The 19292-nt window shown below is 41.1% G+C and overlaps 1 protein-coding gene across 3 annotated transcripts in view; it reads left to right on the forward strand.

The window, feature by feature from the left end:
• The window catches only part of ARHGEF26 (Rho guanine nucleotide exchange factor 26), a 132256-nt gene that overhangs the window by 106321 nt on the left and 6643 nt on the right, over nt 1–19292 (forward strand). For 2 of the 3 annotated variants that reach the window (XR_012469297.1, XM_074190784.1), the window contains exons 11-14: nt 5426–5635; nt 17054–17121; nt 17528–17632; nt 18952–19129. Coding sequence is in view for 2 of the 3 variants with exons in the window: in XM_074190784.1 (XP_074046885.1) it covers nt 5426–5635; nt 17054–17121; nt 17528–17632; nt 18952–19094 (526 nt within the window). In the remaining variant the exon portion in view is untranslated. Of the gene's footprint in view, nt 1–5425; nt 5636–17053; nt 17122–17527; nt 17633–18951; nt 19217–19292 lie in introns of those variants that run through there. The other variant, XM_074190783.1, reaches the window with a different exon arrangement.

A 19292-nucleotide genomic window follows, 5' to 3' on the forward strand; every position in this document is an offset into this window, starting at 1 on the left:
GTGGGGGATGCTTGAGGAATGGTTTAACACCTGGTGTTGTTGTGGTTTTCCCACTGTGATGTGCACATGCATAGCATTTATTGCCTACTGAGTATGCTTGGTATCTATTAGTATTGTCCATGTTACTGCCCCAAGGGTGTGACCAAGGTCAGACATGTGACTACTTATCAGGTCCAGAGATATTTGGAAGGTGTTTCTAGAAGTCAATTTAACAGTACAGAAAAATTACAAGGTTTGTTTTTGATACAAAAGAGTTTCAACATTTTTCTGTTTTCTCTATTTATTGGCAAGTGCCTAAGATAATAACTAATAATAGCTAAAAATTATACCACTTACTTCATTTAATCTTCACATCAACCCTGGGAGGTTCTAATTTTACAGATAAGGAAATTGAGGCAAACAAAAGTTAAGTAACTTGCCCATGTACTCAAAGTTAAAAAATGATTGAGGCCGGATTTGAACTCATCTTCCTGATTGCAAAATAGATATTCTGCACACAGTTGCCATTCATTCCTTCCCACCACAAAGTTCAGGTGGTTGATTCTCCAACAGTTTGATTTTAGTTGCTGTTTTACAGGCATTCCCTCACATTATGTGGTGAGTGGCTCATTTCTGAGCTTAGGGCTGGAATTTGCGTTTGCTTTGGGAAATTTACCAGCTTAATGTGGTACAATGGAAAAAATGCTGGATTTGAAAAAATCATGGATTTAGAGTCAGGAGACCTGGGTTTTGAACCCAGGGAGAATCCAACAATCATTTAAATTCCTACTTTGTATAAAGAATGAAGCTAGGCAGTGAAATTGTATCTCAAAAGCTGAGCTATAAGTTTTCATCTCAGAAATCAACAGTAGTTAACAAAACTAGGTTTCTTTTTATTTGAGTGGAAAGTCATGCATAAAGACACATTAATTTTTCCAACCACTTCTTTGTTTTTTTTAGTATGTTCAAAAAGAGGGAAGGAAAAAATTATGAAAAACTGAAAAATTTGAATGTACAATTGTACTGGATCAAAAGGGTCAATAAATGTTGGGCTATAGTTTTATTCCCCATAAAAATCACTTTATAATTATCAGAAAATTGATTGTTAAAATTGATTTTCCTGAATTGTTGTTAGTCATTTATCAACCATGTCCAACACTTCATGATCCTATTTTTGTTTGTCTGTTTTGTTTTGTTTTTACTTTTGGCAAAGTTACTGAATTTATTGCCATTTCCTTCCTCAGCTTATTCTACAAAACATTCTACAAAACCAAGGTTACAAAGGGTTAAGTGACTTGCCCAGTCTAGTAAGTATCTGAGGAAGCATTTGATATCAGGTCTTCCTGATTCCAAGTCCAATACTCTATTCACCCACCACCTAGCTGATAGTCTGGCTGATGATCCCCAAGAGTTCAGTAAATTGAATATAATTGAGATTTATTTTGAACGAATTAAGGACTTTGGAGTACGTTGAGGCCATTATTTTGAATACCTGGGATGGAACTGTAGAAGCTTATTTTAGAGACAAAATCAGTAATCAACGGTCTTGTCAGTAGAATGAGGGGATTGGGTTAGATGATCCCTCCCAGTCCCACCTCTTTGAGCCCAAGATCCTGCCTTGCCCCCTTATGCATGCATGTTGTTTCTCCAGGTAGAATGTGGTCTCTGTGATGGCAGGAATGCTATCACTGTGGAGACCCTCACTCTTACTCCCGGATTCTGGTCATTCCTTAGCAGTGCAGTTGTCCAACTGATTGCAATTGGGTTGGTCTCAGTAGAGACCTCAGTGTTTGTTCAAGCTGATACAGCAGTGGCCTTATTTATACAAATCTGATGCTGCTGTCTCCAGAGCAGCCGGCTGCTTTGCTGAAGCAGCTGGTGTGGACAGACAGCTGGTGAACTTGGAGGCCGTGAGGGACAATCAGAGGAAGTTAGCACATAAGCTTCTCACTGAAGGGAAAAGGGCCTTTTTTCCACTGGTCTTTCTTTCTGAGCAATTCCATTTCCTAGTTACATAGCACAAATTGTTTCAGAGACTCTATGACATCTGCTACTTCAATAAAGAGAGGTCAACAATGTAAAGATGAGGAAGTCTAATGAGCAATTTCCCCCTGAAAAGAGGTCTCTTCCCACTCAGTTCAGATTGCTTATTTGGACATGAATGGACATGAGTGGAGAAGAGCATCCTGGTGGCAAAGGACTTGAATTCTGGAATGCCATTCAGGCATTAGAAACTGGGCTGGAGGCCCCACCACCTCTCCATCTTCTCTTCAGTATCAAATGCCAGGTGGAAGAACAATACAATTTCGGAATTCCAAGGTGGGAGACGTGGCAGGTGTTGGCTGGCTTCATTACACCTTTTGAAAAGTGACTAAACTGTTCTTTCATTTCCTTAGTTGCTGGGGTAGGCAGGGCATTATTTTAGTGATTACTATGGACCTGGGATTTGTGAGGGTGAATGAAATAAATGAATGAATGCAAGGGGTGTGTGCATGTGTCTATGTGTGTGTGAGTATGTCTGTGTGTACTGACTCACATTTCATGAGATTTGAACAGTAGCCAATAAGGATAACCAAGTAATGCCTCTACTACTGTTGTCTTATGAAAGAGATTTTTTTAGACTTTTCACCCCATTTTGGTTTGACATATAATCCTAGAAGATCTGAATAATTCTTCCAGTGGTAAAATCACTTGCTGGGGTCATCAGTATAGAATCATTAAAGAAAACTCTCATCATTTTTTATTTTGGAAGTAAGGGCATAAAGCAAAATGACCATTTGATTGACTCACTGAGATCACCTAGCCTATCCCAGAGGTAATCTGCCTTAATAAGTCTCCTTTCTGTCAAACACCCCACAAGGAGTCATCCGGGCTGCCTAAAGAGCTCTTCCTAGAGAGGAAGACCCCACTGCCCATTCCCTCTCCCATCCCCAAGAGGCCTTTCTACTTTTGGACAACTGTAATCACTATGGAAATGCTCCCCTTGCATGAAGGATGTACCTGCTTCTTTGATCCTTCCCATTGCTCCCGATTCTAGCCTGGCCCAGGGGACCAAGTAGATCAAATCTAATCCATTCACCTTTCAAATGCCTTTCAAAGGTAGTTATCTCATTTCCCCTCTAGGTTCTTCTTTCATGATCAATAGGTCCAATTCCTTTAACCATCCATGTCATGAACTTAGTCTTTGAACCCCCCTTGTCCTCTGTTGGACATTTTCCAGCTCACTGATGACTTTCCTAAGTGTCCAGAACTGAACACAGCATATAGTCTGGTGAGGGAAAAAGATAGTAAGTGCTTCACCTTGCTAGTCCTAGATATTGTGTCTCTTGATGAAGCCTATTTGGGGTGAAATATGCAGAATGTCATTGTTTAAGGAGAGATGAACAAAAGCAGAGAAGACATAACCTCTGTGGGATTGGGAGTAGAGATAGGGATGGGGGTGAGGAGAGAGATAGAGATGGGGATGGCTACTGGCTGTGTCGCTGAACTTCCCCTATTAAAGCAGATCAGAACTTTCTCAGCAAAGATAAGAGTCTTCAGGGGTTGCCAAGAGCACTGAGTGGTTGAGAGCTAGTCTGGTGCCTGGGAGAAATTCATTTCTTCTAAAATCCAGTTTCCTCTTTTAAATAGGGACAGAGACTATGCCTGGGATTGCATAGTCAGAAAACTCCACCCCCCAATGCAAATCACTCTGCAATTTATAGTGTTGTGTAAAAATATGCAAAGTGATGGGTTTTGTCCACAACCAATAAGAGTCAAGAGGCAGAAATTGAACCCAGATCTTCTTGAGTTCCAGCATCCCTGAACCACGCCACCCTCTTCTGTAAAATGGGGGCAATAATACTCTCACTTCCTCCCTCTCCAATCTGTTCAGTAAAGTTTCCTCTAATTCCTAAAAGACTATATACCAAAGCATGAATTGTCCATAACACAGAACTGAGTATCAATTTAGCATTTTCCTATTAGACATTTTATTTGACTTTATATCCAGTTAGCAGATTGGAAGTATCTCAGAAACATGAGTTAGTGTTCTTTCTGAAAAGAGAGAAAAATAGAAAAAGGATGTGAATTTCCATATGCACTGTTTTTGACTCTTTAAATAGTTATTTCTTTGGAATAGTCAGCCTTGATGCATTGGCCCCTTATTTTTATGCTCTTATGAATAACTTCTGGAAAGTGAAACCATCTTATAGTGGAGTTTGGGGGGGGGGGGTACTTCCATAGTTTTAGGTGAGATCCTGTTCCAGTGACTTTTTCCTTAGTTGTGGTAGCTTGGCCTGAGATCTCTAGTCACTCATCAATCTACAGGGTGCAACCTGAAACTCTGGTAGAAAGAACAGTGGCTTGCCTTCATTTCGCCTGTCTAGGTATGATTCAGTTAAGTATAGCTTGGCCAGGAACAATGTCCTCCTTTTATTTGACCTGTACGTTTCCTTTAAGCTAAAGAATTTTTTATCGAAACTGAGCAAAGAAAAGAAATCACTATAGCAAAATGTAAATTTTTCTCTCCCATATTTCCACATGTATTTTTACCATTTTGGTATCTGATGTATCAGAATAACATGATAAATAATCTCTAATTGTTTTAAAAAAATTTTTTTTAACAATGTATGTGGGATAAACATATTAATTCTTCAGTCCTCCCTGCCCCAGCTACCATCTCTTTTCTACCTACCTTACTTCAAACTAATCTTTTTCTGTTGAGGGCACTGCCATCTATGGACCAAAAAGCATCACATTTTTTTTTAAAAAGAAGATTGTATTAACCTCAATATCAAAGTCAGTTCTGAAGATGGTTGGCTGACATGGTTTTATTTATTTATTTTTTAGGTTTTTGCAAGGCAAATAGGGTTAAGTGGCTTGCCCAAGACCACACAGCTAGGTAATTATTAAATGTCTGAGGTCAGATTTGAACTCAGGCACTCTATCCACCTAGCAGCCCCAATGACATGGTTTTATAAGAGACTGTTTTATAAAAGACTGCTCTCTTAAAAAGACAAATATGGGAAGAAAAAAAACATGCAAATTTCCTGCAAAAGGCTAATTTCTCTTGGGGGGAAAAACAAATGAGCATATATAAAGAGGACTATAAACTAAACTGTTTTTGAATCATTTGATGAACATTGTCTAAGGATGAACAATTCTAGTGTCTTTCTACTGACTCTCATGCTTTGGTTCATTTGTAGTTAGAGAACAAGGGAAGAGGAAATATAAAAATATGCTAAATGCTCCTATTCAAGTAATGAGGTGTACCCTACTTTTGAAATTTGCATCCTTATTTATATTTCTCTCATATGTTGGTAAATATTATAAATTACCAAAAACCAGTAAGAGAAGGTGTAATTAGGACTAAGACTGAAGGCAGTGTCAAGATGAAGTAGCCTATTTTAATGTGGAGAATTTGGGGTTCTGAATCTTTTGTTTTTCTTCTACTTTTTCCTTATAGTGAAGAAAGTTACACCGTCAATGACTATTCCTTGAGAGATCAGCTGTTAGTGGAGCCTTGGGACCATGAAGAAATGAATTCTTCTCCCCTGAAGAACAGTTCCACAATGCTTTATTCCCGACAGAATTCTGCCAATCACCTGTTTACTCTGACTGTTCTCAGTAACCATGCAAATGAGAAAGTGGAAATGCTCCTAGGATCGGAGACTCAGTAAGTCCTTGGGGAAAAGAAACACGGGGGAGTAGGGTGTGTAGTATTCCCTTGGGGAAGCCCCTTGCCCCCTTCTCCCTCTCTCGCCATTCAGTAATCACACAAAGTAAGAAGTTTTTAATACTTAAGTAATAGCCACATTAACAGTTAAAAAGTTAAGAAGGTTTGTTGGATATCATTATCAAAATCTTTTATTCATTATTTTGGATGGTAGTCTTGTTTGGGAGATCTTTGAGCTCAGTTTAGGAGGAAAAGATGCAAAATCTGAAGCCAAGAAGACCTCGATTCATGTCCTTCCTCTGGAATGTTATGGCTACGACTCCCTTAGCTCCTTCCCTGGACACTTTACCTTATTTTGCCTGACCCAGACCCCTAACATGACTCCCTGGCCATCTTCATGGCATGCTGCCATTTAGAACACCCCCCAGCCTCACGAAGTTTGCATCTATTCTGGTTCTAAGAAGAATCAAATCACCAGGACTATTCCTGGAAAAACCTTTCAACCAGTTTCTCTGTTCATTTTCCTTGAGACTTCCCTGACCAAACCGGTACTCCTCTATAAATCTTGTATTTTTCTATTAGAATGGAACCTTCTAGAGGACAGGGGTTACCTTCCTTTCTCCACATCTGTATCTGGAGCACTTCATGTAGGAGACAGAAAGCTGACCTCAAAAACTGGGGTTCAGTCCTCCTCTCAGTGTTCTGGACAACTTTCTAGGACAGCTCTCGGGACCGCTTCAAAATATTTGAGGATTCCCAGAGGGCAGTGTTCCTTTACTTTTTTAAAAAATTTTATTTATTTAAGGCAATGGGGTTAAGAGTGATTTACCCAAGGTCATATAGCTAGGCAATTATTAAGTGTCTGAGGTCAGATTTGAACTCAAGTCCTCCCAACTCCAGGGCCTGTGCGTTATCCACTGTGCCACCTAGCTGCCCGCCTCCAGAGGGCAATGTCCATGAGGGCATTATTGACAAACATCCTAATATTAATATGAAGATGGTTTTGAGTTCACAGACTCCCTGAAAGAGTCTTGGGGACTCCCTAAGGATTCTCAGATTACACTGCTATAAGACTATAAATAAATTACCTCACTTTAGAGGTCCTCTCTAGTGATGAAATCACAAGTCAATTCATATTCCCTATCCCCATCACTTAGCATAGTGTTTGGTCCACAGTAAGTGCTGTATAAAAGTCTTTTTATTCATTCAACCTTGGGCAAATGAGTCCATCTCTCTGAACCTTAGTTTCCTCATCTGTAAAATGACCATAACAATATCTACAGTGCCTATTTCCATTTTTTTTTAAAAAGAAAACCATTATTTATTTTTTTAACTTGTAAAAAATTGTGATTGTCTTCCACCCACCAGCCCCTCCCCCACCCATTGAGGAAAAAAAGCAATATGATATTAATTATGCATGTGAAGTCACACAAAACATATTTCCATATTATCCAGGTTGCCCAAAAAAAGACAAGAAAAATAAGATAAAAAATGTTCATTGTTGTCTTAAGGCTTATTTGACAATGCAAACACTAATTAAATAGTAGTTTTTCATGTTTTTGAAACTGTTTGCCTCTAATTTTTGGCAGAAACTTGAGATGGCTCATCCATGGTTACGTAATATTAGTATGATGACTTCTTATTCTTCCATTTTTTTCTGAGCAGGCAGAAACTTCTGGTCAAGTTTGATGGTTTTGTCAGAAAAGGGCATTGTTAAGTGAGGCCAAAGGAGAGTTAAGAGGATAGGGCTTGAACCAATGATTTCACTGACAAAAGGATCTACTAGGGGAGATAGGCCCTCAGCCAGTGTGGACTGGCACCCTCTCTTTCCAACTGTACTCTTGGAGAGTTATCTAGGCTTATAGAAGTTCAGGTCCAGGATGGACACACAAATGAAAATGGCACCGCAGCCCTTCACACAGGGCCTAGCTGCTACAGAGGGCTTTATAAATGTTGACTGACCATTTCTCCCAAAGTGGTACATTCAGTTTGACCCCAACTAGAGGATGAGGGATTGAGCAGTTCATCGATTTAGGAAATCCTATAGCTGGAAGAGATTCAGAGACCACCCAGACTGACCAGAGAATTTCCTGTACAATAAATTCCAGAGGTGATTCTCCAGATTTGTTTCAATGGGGAGGCATCATCCTTCGGTAGCTGGCTGCCCATTTTTCTCTGCAGTCAAGCTTTCCTGATAACTGAGCCCAAATCTGCCTCCCTAGAGTTTGTACCCATTGCTTCTGCCAAGCAGTCCCAGACTGATCCCTCTTCCATAGGGTAGCCTTGAGAAAGGCTAGCCATAATGTGTCCTGGGCACTCAATCTGGAAGCTCAGGATCCCTTCTCAGAATCTTGTCTTTTAATTAATAAAATATATTAGATTCTAGAGGAAGCTAATTATGTGGAAATTAAGGGTAATTGTCTTCCATCCAAGTGCACTGACCTTCTGAAGTTCTGTCCAGGATTTAGAGACAGATTGTACACTCATACTTTCTCCAATTGGTTCTCATATGTCAGAAGCCATTCCTATGACTTTGGGCAGTAGTTGAACCTGAAAAGCTCATCCCACAAACACTTTTTTGGCCAAAGTACAGCAAATAATTGAAATACATAACAGGGGAGTAGATGGTTGGGACCCCATTGAGCCTTATAAGTCTGGTGTTTTCCCCCCAATACATTTTCTTCCTACTCTCTTTGAGGAGTTAAAAAAAAAAGCCAAAAGCATAACTAAACCCATAATCCATTATTTAAGTGACCAAAGAGCCACTTTAGTTTTGTCTGATGGCCGGCCCTCATACAGCCAAGCCTTTAACCTTTAGCAGTGAACCAAGGTGCTTTGGATGATCATGTGCAGTGGATAGAATCAAGTTTTTTTTTTTTTTTAAGAAAATGGTTGCAGGCTGGTAGAACCTAGGGTCATACCCACTTCTACCCACCCCCAGCAAAATATTGTAGTATAGAAAGGATTAAAGACGCTGAACTGGAATGGGCCTTAAGGATCATCAAGTTAAGCCCTTATTTGGCAGAGGAGAAAACTGATTGTGAGAGAACTTCAGTGGTTTGCCCAAAGTCACACAGCTAACCAGTGACAGAGACAGGATTTGAACCCAGTTCTTCCTAAGGGTAGCTAGGGGTCATAGTAGAAAGAGCACCAGGATTGAAGTCAGGAAGACCTGAATTCAAATCCAATCTTAGATGCTTACTAGCTTGAGACCCTGAGCAAGTCATTTAACCCTGTTTGCCTCAGTTTACTTATCTACATGAGCCGAAGAAGGATATGGCAAACCACTCCAGGATCTTTGCTAAGAAAATCCCAGAGTCATAAAGAGTCAGACATGAAAATTAATTAGAAATAACAACTTCTTCCCAAATCAGCATAGCATTCTATGGCATCAGGCTCCCTTTCACAATATTTGAAGACTAGTTTGATAATTTTGAAATGTGATGACCAGAAGGTGACTTTTCTTCGAAGCAAGTAAAAGATGCTGCGGCAATTCATGTAATAGTTTTGGTCATTTGGTGGAGAGAATACTTCAAATAATGAAACCACAGGCTCTAGGATGTCATAGAAGGATTTCAAATCAAGCAAAGTCTAAGGAATTAAATATCCTAGGGATGTGTAATATGTGGGACCCCTAGCAAAGAGAAATAAGCCACTTTGGTTCCAAGAAAAGATTCTTCTAGGGACATTCATTCTTTGGTTTGGTTTTTGTTGTCCTTGATGCTGAATCAGATCCAGATCTTTGTGACCTCATAGACAATAGCACCCCAGACCCTTCTATACTCCACTATCTCCCAAAGTCTGTTCTGAGTTCATGTTCATTGTTTCTATGACACTATCAAGTCAAAATGTCAGATTAAGTATAAATAAGCATGATACTCTCTTTCTCATCATCTACCATACCCTTCTCCTTTTTCTTTTATTATTTATCAAAAAACAGGGTCTTTTCCAATGAGTTCTGTCTTATTATGTGGTCCAAGTATTTAAGCTTTAGTGATAAAATTTGACCTTCCAGTGAATAGTCTGAATTAAGTACTAGCTGATTTAAGATCCTTGCTACCCAAGGGACTCTCAGAAATCTTTTCCAGTCCCAGAACTCATAAGCATCAATTTTGCAGTAATCAGCTTTCCTTGTAGTCCAACTCTCACAACCATAAATTGCCACTGGAAGAACTTACCTTTTTTGACTAGATGATGCCTTAACCTTTAGATACTGTCCAGATTTGTCATAGCTTTTCTTCCAAGGAGCAAATTTTAATTTCATGACTTTGGTGCTGTTTGCAATGATCTTTCTCCTTCAGTTTGCCAGGAAGTGATGGGATCAGTTGCCAAGATCTTAGTTTTTTTGTTTTGCTTTTTTTAGGAGGGTTTTTTTTTAATTTTCAACTTCAAACCAGTTTTTACATTCTTCTCTTTCACCTTCATCAAAAAGTTTCTTAAATCTTGACTTTTTGCCATTAAGAGTGGTACTATCTGTATATCTGAGATTGCTGATTGGCAGAGGGATGAATGGATGGATGGATGGATGGATGGATGGATGAAAGAGAAATAACTTCATTACCCAAGATCACACAGCTAATCTATAGAACTGGGAATAGAATCCAGGCTTATGCTGCAGTATCCGATGTCTCATTCTATGATTCTTCTGTTTCATTTGGTCATGGATTACTATCCAGTCTCTCCTGCCATATTGTATACTGAGTGCTTTGTATCCCTCATGGTGCCAAGCATCAAGATGTCCAACGAACAAATCCCAGAATTTGAGATTTGGCAAAGTCATCGAGGTCAACCTACATCTGACAAAGAATGTTTTCTGCAACACACTGGATAGGTGGTTGGCCTGTTGCTGCTTGTAACCCTCCAATACAAGGACACCCACCAGTTCCGAAGGCAGCCCATTATACTCTTGCTCACTTCTCAATGGTAGGAAGATTTTCCTGAAATAAAGTCTAAATTTGTCTCCTTTCACTTTTCCTCCGCTATTCCTGAAGTAGGAGGGGGAGCCTTGTACTTTTCCATTACAGTCTTTCACTTTCTTGTTAAATTCCTTCTTTCATCCCTATCCTAACATTAGTCTTGGACTTCTCCTCTCAGATTATCTTCCATCTATACCTGGCTTGGGGTTTGTTGGTTTCTTTTTTCTTTTTAAATATATGATCTGTGAGGTTGTTATTATTCCCATTCTACAGTTAAGGAAATTGAGGCAAACAACAATTAAGTGACTTGCCCAGGGTCACACAGCTAGTATTTGAGGTAGAATTTGAACTCGGGTCTCCCTAATTCAAGCTCAACACACTATCCACTGTGACACCTAGCTGCCCACAAGAAGTTACTAAGGCAGTGAGTGACTCCAGGATTTTTCTGCCCTCCAAATTCTCATTTATGAAATATTTAAAAGAACTAACTCCCATCCCTAGAAGAGCTGATCTCTGAACAACATTCTTGTCTTTTTTTTTTTCTTTCTTTTCTCCACTCTGGATAGAGAATAGGGTGGCCTTATGCTGCTCTGGTTAAGTGGCCTTGATTGCCATTTATTTAATAAACATTTATTGACCAATACCAGACCAGATGATGTATGAATGGGATGGATGGATGGAGAGATTCTTATGAACAAGTGTGCTAAGAACTGGGATACAAGAAAAAAAACTCGTCAATGCTCAGGAAATTCATGTTTATTAGGGGAAGACAACACATAGAGGCTACTTCAGCTGCAATTCAGTTAGAATGGTATGGAGATTCTTAGGGTACAAATGACCCATAGTATAATTACCGTTGATAAAACCACTTCCGTTTCTGATGTGGCACCCTTGATGGTGCCAAAACCTTGGGTAGCTCAAACCCCCTTCTAGGTTTCAGCAACTGTGACTGCTGAGGATTGAGAGAATGCAATATCTGGAGAAAGAGCTGGGAGGATCTTTTGAATCATTATCTTCCCAGCCACCTTGGTCTAGCATCAGTCATGCACTCTGTTGCAGGGAAGTCAACCCCCACTTAATTCCTTTCGGCTCTTGCTGCCACCCTCTATTCTAGAACCATTGAAGTAACCTTCCTGTGTACTCTGCCTGCTTTTAAATTCCTTTTGTTGCTCAACAGCAACAAAAAAAGTTTTAACGTCTCCTCCAAATATAGTGCACCGTCTCTGTTTATTGAGCAGAGTTTACTGTTTTATTGTGAACAAGACAATAGTATAATCTGGTGGAAAGTGCAGAAGGGCGCCCGTTTTTTAAAGTGAGGATGTTTTACTATGGTCACTTCCTTAGCCCTCTCCTCCCCACCCTCACCATCTTTCAAGAGGCCTGTGAGAGCCAAGGGCCTTCTTTGTCTGGGCTCATTGAAGGGAAGCCCAAACAGCTGCAGCTGGCAGAGATATTGGAGCCTCTGGCACAGGGGATCTGTCACCGGCTTCCTGAGTTTACAGTAGAATTCAGACCTCTGTGTCAGTCGGATCAGATCTTTAGATTGATGGCAGCTCTTCCAGAATGCACCGTGGGCCTCCTTCGCCTTTGCAGATGGAACACAGCCCTTTTTTGCCTAGGATCCGGCATTCCCCTCTCCCCAAACCATCTTTCCCAACAAAGAGAACAAGAGGAGTGATGAAAGGGAGGCCTGTTATAAACCGTCCAAAGAAATCGGTCCCAGGTCTTGCAGAGAAAGGGGCTTTGTGTGCCGAATCTCTTCTGCTTGTTTCCGGCTGCTCTTAATGATTTAATTAACAGGAAAGCAAATGATGGTCTCATAAAATTGTAGATGGTGAGATGGATGCTCATAGCCTAAAAACATCAATCACAAACGTGAAGAAAAAGTTTACGTGGGAAAATATATGTCGACAATGGAACTCATTTAATTTTAGGATTGCAGAATTACTAGAGGATAGTTAGAGGTGGAACAGACCTTAGAGGTCAATCCCTTGTTATTTTACAGATGAGAAAACAGATCTATAGGGGTTTAGTATTTCCCTAATGTCACACAAACAGCAACCAACAGGCAAGATTTGAACTCAGGACTCCAGATGCCAAATCTGGACCTCATCCCCTTGATGCTTCTAATAGAAGAACAATGATAATGATGCCTCATATTTAGAAAAGGATTTTTCAGAATCCTTTAATTTCTTTGTTCTGCCCAAACTCTAGTGAGGCAAGACAGGCAGGGCCTAGATCCTGAGGTTACATAGGATTTGAACCCATGGCCTTTGATGGCAAATCTAGTACTTTTCCCACCACACCAAACTTCATGAAAGATGACTTCCTTCTTATTGGAGTTATACTCTAGAGGGGAAAGACTATACACAAAGGGCAAGGATGAATTATTGAATAAAGGCCAAAGCAAGGTTCTGTTGACTTTTCTTTCAGTCATCTGTGCATGGAAGGTTAGCCCCCTCTGGGTTTAATGTGACCTTGAATAAAGAAAAGCCAAATGGTGGTTCCTTTGAGGCAGTCTTCACCTGATGATAGAAAGACTTGCCCAAGTTCATGACTGTAGATACTTTTCAAAAGTCAATTTTGTTCTGGTGAACTTGGAGTCAAAGAGTGGCCTCTGGGATAACAGGAGCCCAAATGGTGTCTGAAAGAGTCTGGTTCCAGACTTTACACTTTTCATTATATCACAGACATGATAGTAGAAAGGGCATTGAAATGTCTGAAGCTGGATTTGAACTTACAAAGATAAGACTTCCTGATTTCAAGTTCCACCTAGCTGCCCCAGTCAAAGAGAATCGAGTTGGAATCTATCTAGGACCATCTCCACTTGTCCTGATTCATAGCTGGCCCCTGGACCCAGATAGTTCTGGAGGAGAAGATATCCAAAGAGCAAAATGTAAAAGGGGAACATCTCATTGAGTGGAAGGAATAATGATGATACTTACTGACATTCAACAGTTGTAAAATCATTTTTCAAAACCTTCATTCTCCTGTCTGATCCCCACAATAATGAAAAGGAGGAAACAAACATGGATTAAGTAGCCAGGCTTGCTAAGCACTTGAGAACTATTTCCTCACTTCCTCCTTCCTTGGGCCAGTTCTGGGATAATGGGGCATCTGGCAGGCAGTTCTTCCACTCCACATGTATTTCAGGTTTAAACCTCCCTTTTCTCCCTGTCTTGCATATTTCATGCAGACACCCAAGGAGGAAGCCCAGTACAGATGACAATGAGTAAGCATTGGCATTCTTAACTGCCATTCTGTTTGGTGCTTTCTGGTTTGGCTTCCTTTGCTCTGCATCAGTTCACATAAATTGTTCTTGGCTCTCTGAATTCTTCCTTATCATCATTCCATGAAGCCCACCAGCATCCAGTTAAACCCCCAATATCATAGAATTTCAGATTGAAAGGGACCTCAGGGTTCATCCAGTCTGGCCTGTCTCCTGAGAAAGTGTCTGCTTTATAAAATACCTGATGATTGGTCACCAGTTGGGCTCGCCTCGGAGACCTTTGTTGAGGACAGCTCTTTGCACATTGGGACACAGCTTTTGTCCTGGTGTTGAAGTTATATCTAGAGCTCATTGACTCTAGTTCTGATTTGTGGAACAAGGCAAACAAGCTTATTTCTTCACTCGCTGATTCTTCTGATACTTGGATGCAGCTTCCATGTTTGCCCTAAATCTTCTTTTCCAAGTCAAACAAGCATCTTGGGTTCCTTCAGTAGGTCTTTATATGACATGAATTTTCATCATCATGGCTATCTTCCTCTGTATGTTCTCCAGCTTATTAATATGCTTCCTAAAATGTGGTATTCAGAACTGAATCTAAGGCATCTAAGTGGTTAGAGTACTGGACCTGGAGCCAGGAAGACACTTAATGAGCAAAATATCAGCTTCAGTTTCCTCAACCCTCAAAAATGAGGCTAATGATGCCTTTTGATGGTGCTTATCCTTTCTTCTGGAAGATCATGACATCAGGGAGGTGATGTCAGGACAGGTACAAGAATTGGATTCGAATGGTTCCTTTGGTACCACCTGAGTCCAGTATCCAGATAGGACAGACTACTAAGTCTTAAGTGTCTGATGTGGGATTCAAATTCCAGATTCCAAGTGCTCTACCCACTGCTCCACCTAACTGCCCTAGGTGCCTAAAGTGGGCATATGATAATGGGACTAAGAGCATCTATTTCCCATGTTATTGTGAGAATCTAAAGAGATAATATTTATCCTGAGCACAATGCCTGATAGTGGGTAGATGGTGAATCATTTGGTGAATCACCTTCTGGCTCATGCCAAAGCATGACCACCATACTTGTAAAATGCTTCTCCATGGGCTTGTGGTCCACTTGGACCCATTTAGGGCAAGATGGTGCCTCCATCTTGGTCTTGTCAAGTGGAATTTGACTTATTTTTTAGTAACTCTTTGCAAAATGGCCGTGACAAATTCTTTGTCCACATGTGTATTTGTGTATTATGCATGTGTTTTGCAGCTGTATTTTAGCTACAAAAAGAGATACTAATTCACTAATCTTTCTGGTGAACTGGTGCATTCAGTTTCATGTTGGCTTTAGGACATGCAGCTCTTCTGCTCCTCTGGCAGTGTGTCCATTGTCTGATAAGCCCAGAGTTAGATGAGACCACTAGGGCCAAAATTTTACAAGTTTAGAAACTGAGGCCCAGGAGCACCCTGGACCTCTAGATCTAAGATCTAGCAAACTCTACCCCCTAGCAATCCTTACCCTGTAGCACACAGATTCTCACCATGATCAGTTTGTACCTTGTCCCTAGAGTTCCTTCTTAGTCTTCTCCCTATTTAGTACGAAGTTAGGATGGAAGCTTTGGTGGTCTTCTCCCTATTCCAGAGCAAGTTTCTCTAATATCCCTGTGGGATGCTTTGGAGTCTGACAGCCTGAACGATGGTTAGAGAGAACCTGGCTCCACTGGAACAGTTTCCAGTAGCTTCTACTGTAGATGACAACAATAAGAAACGTCTTGTTCTGTCCTCTGCCAATCTCAGAGAGGGGCTATCCTGTCAGGATGCTATTAGTGTCCAAACAACTCCCTCCACAAAGGGGAATGATTGTATCTGTCCTGGTAGAAACTGGAGACCCACAACAAACTCTGGCATCGGGGTGCACCAGACTTGGCTACAAATGTTTGTGGTTTGAGTTTTTCTTCCAAAGCCTGGAATAATTCTGAAAAGAATGGGAGATAGTTTACAGCTCATTTGTGAGAGAGAGATGAGTCAAGTCTGTTTGGGGCATGCAAAGATGGGAAGAAATGATATTTAAAGACTGATTTAGAGAGGCTCTAAATGATCTTTTTCAAACACTTCTGATCACTTGTTTTTAGGAAGAGATTAGAGAATTTTAAATTAAATTTCAGGGGAAAAAAATCTATGTGTAGGGATATGTCTATATGTGAAGGGATATATATCTCTAGAAAAGGAGATTTAACAAGAGGCATTAATGAAAATGTTTGGGACCTTTGTTTAAAAAAAATCTTATTTTTATCAAGGCCTCTAATTTTTATCACTTTCAGAGCAGTGGAGAAGTCCTGAGTTCAACCCTACCTCAATTTCCTCAACTGTAAAATAAGCCCAATAAGAGTAGTTGTCAGAATAAAATGGGATACTCTTGGTAAAGTCCTAGCTTTGCAAATCTTTAATAGAATTAATACTGGGGGACCTTGGAGAGACTTTCTAGAGAAGGTGGGTTCTGAGCCGACCTTCAAAGGACATCAGGGATCTTAAGGTGCAGGTAGGGGGCACAGCCCACATAAAGGTGTGGAGTTGGGAGATGGAATTTGTGTTCTATGAAGAACAAATAGGATAGTGTCATTGGACTCCACAACACAGAGAGAAAGACAGTGAACATTTATTAGATGGCCTCTATGTGCTCATTACTATGCCAAGAGCCGTAGATAAAAAGAAAAGTAAAAAACAAGGTCCCTGTCCTTAAGAGTCTCATTCTGAGTGGGAGAGGCCCCATCTGTGCAAACTCTCTCCATACAAAACCATATACTGTAAATGGGAGGTGATCTCAGGTCGGGGAAGGAAAGGGCCAGTACAGCCTTCTTGCAGAAGGTAAGACTGGAACTGGCAGTCAGGTCTTCTTAGAGATGCTGAGGAGGGAGAGAATTCCAGACAATCCTGGTCCATTAAAAAAGTCAGGAGAATAGCAAGGAGACAGCTGGCCCTCCGCTGTAGAATATACCAAAGGTGGAAAGGTAGGCAAAGTCTGTAAAGGTAGGAAGGCGTTAAGATTGCCCTGTGAATCATTCCTGTCCTTTTACAGATGAAGAAATGGGAGATCTTGGATGGGTGAAGTGGTCTGCCCAAAGTCCTAAAACCAGTAAGTTTTCTGGGGCAGGCTTCACACTCAGGTCTTCCTGATTCCAAGTTCCTACCATGCCAAGCCGGAGAGGCAGGTCCCTGCACCAAGCTGGGGATCTCGAATGGCAGGAGCTCCAGAGATTGGTCAACGTGTCTTCTTCCATTCCTAGGAATGAACGAGCTCGCTGGATAACTGCCTTGGGGCAGAGCAGTGATCGACAGAGTTTGGACAGAACCAGTAAGTAGAGATTTTGGAGCCAACTGAGAAGAGCTGCCCCCTGGCGGACTTTGCTTGGGAAGCAACTGAAACATCATCTGTCCTTCAAGTTGGTCTCTCTAGGCATCCCATCCGTGCGAGATCATTTCGTTTCCTCAGCGTTGACGGGCTTGTTCCCCATCAGGGCCATGTTCAAGCAAGCCGAGTCAGATTTATGGGAGGCTCTTGGTCTGAAAAAAAAAGGGAGATTGACTGGGGTAACAGAACTTTCTGAAAAGTTAGGATGACTATTGTCCTTCCCACACATTTTTTCTCTTTCTGGCTAAAAAAGATGGAGAACAGCTGTAGACCATATTGATTTTTTTTTAAAGAATTCCTGTGTCTTCCTCCCTCAAAGTTCACTCAAAGCATTCTTTTTTCTCTTTAGTGCTGACCCAAGTGGAAATCATCCGCACATTCACAGCCAAGCAGCCAGATGAGCTGTCCCTCCAGGTGTCAGATGTAGTCTTGGTTTACCAGCATGTCAGTGATGGTAGGTACTCGTTCTTTTTCATGTAGCTGTTCCCCAGAGCTCAGGTGGATTCAAGGCCATTTTTGGTTTCTACTCCATGTCTCCAACTCTCCTGTAATTGGCCCTGGGTCTCTTTGTCAATATGGGTGCCTGCTGCATGTACTTGGCCACCTTGGGGGTGGGGAAGAGGTTGGGGAGCAGTGAGAATTGACTCTAATGGAAATATAAGATTGCTTTATAAACATGTTGATTAATCCTCAAAGCCAGGAAAAAATGCTTCAGAAACACCAATGTACTAACCCAAGTTCTTTTTAAATGACCGTAGACTTCCCATGGATTTGGTTAGGATTTTCTGGCCCTAAATCATCTGGAAGAGTCAAAACAACATATAGTTTAGTAATCCATGATGAATCTGGGTCTTGGGTTCAAGGGTCTGTGACCTCAGGCCAGTCAATTAACCTCTGTGGGCTTGTTTTTGAAACTATAAAATGAAGGAAATCAAACATGAATTGCAAACAGCTGTTATGTGGAGATGATCACTGTACCCACTGAGAAGCTGGGGGCAATGCTCCTGGTGGGGACTCTGGGGGCTGCCCAAATCTGGTGGGGGAGCAGGCTGCCCCAAGGGACTCGGGGGATCCTTGTAGGGGCAGGGCAAATCCCTACATGTATTTGCCAAACTACCCCAACTCCCCCACTTCACCTGATAGCTCTGGTCTTGCCCCTCCTGGACACCCAGATGCGGGGGAGGGCCAGTGTTTTCCAGTATATTATTTTAACTGAAAGTTTTTCTCCTTCCCTGGTCCTGCCAGCATCTAATCTCAAAAGTGGCTTTGTGCTAGTTGTTTTGTGTATAAATGGAATGTTGTGGAGAACCCCCCCCCCTTCCCTACACAGCCAGCTTCCCTCACCACCCCACCCCCAAGTAACTCATGTGGTCATTAAAAGGAAAGTTCAATTTTAAAAAAGACAAAATAAAAGGTGAGCTGCTAGTCCTACAGCTCTGACCTTGAGCATTCCATTTAAACCTCTATGCCTCAGTTTTCTCATCTGTAAAACAAAACAATTTGGACTAAACTAAACCTTTGATCATCAACAAATCAAATGTCTGTCAAAAATGGACAAGAACATATATAACTTAAGGAATAAAGAGCAAATAACTATTCCAAATTACAAACAGTGCCTGAGTACTTTCTTGGATTCCCCACAGCATTTCCTAGTTCATTGATAGAGGAAACTGAGATAATCAGGTTAAATAACTTGCTCAGGGTCACAGCATCAGATTTGAACTCAAGGATGCTTAGGCCTTAGCGACTTGACTGATCTGATTTTCCTTGCAGGTTGGTATGAAGGTGAACGATTGCGGGATGGTGAAAGGGGCTGGTTTCCTATGGAATGTGCCAAGGAGATAACCTGCCGGACCACAATTGACAAGAATATGGAGCGAATGGGACGGTTGCTTGGACTGGAGACCAATGTCTAGTTCCCCCAATGGGGATGGCAGGATTTGCACTAAATGTTAGTGGGGGCTGACTGGTTTTGTTAGTTTTGTTATATTTTTTAACACTATTTTATTAAATGAAAATAAAAATCACTCTTCTTCAACCCTGTTCAGCTCCTGGCTTCTCTTAGAAGACTGTCTCTTAAATGTGTCTAGTCCATTAAAAGCAGATATTTGGGT

Source organism: Macrotis lagotis, chromosome 6 (assembly GCF_037893015.1).
Source record: "Macrotis lagotis isolate mMagLag1 chromosome 6, bilby.v1.9.chrom.fasta, whole genome shotgun sequence".
In the NCBI taxonomy this organism is placed as follows: domain Eukaryota; kingdom Metazoa; phylum Chordata; class Mammalia; order Peramelemorphia; family Peramelidae; genus Macrotis; species Macrotis lagotis.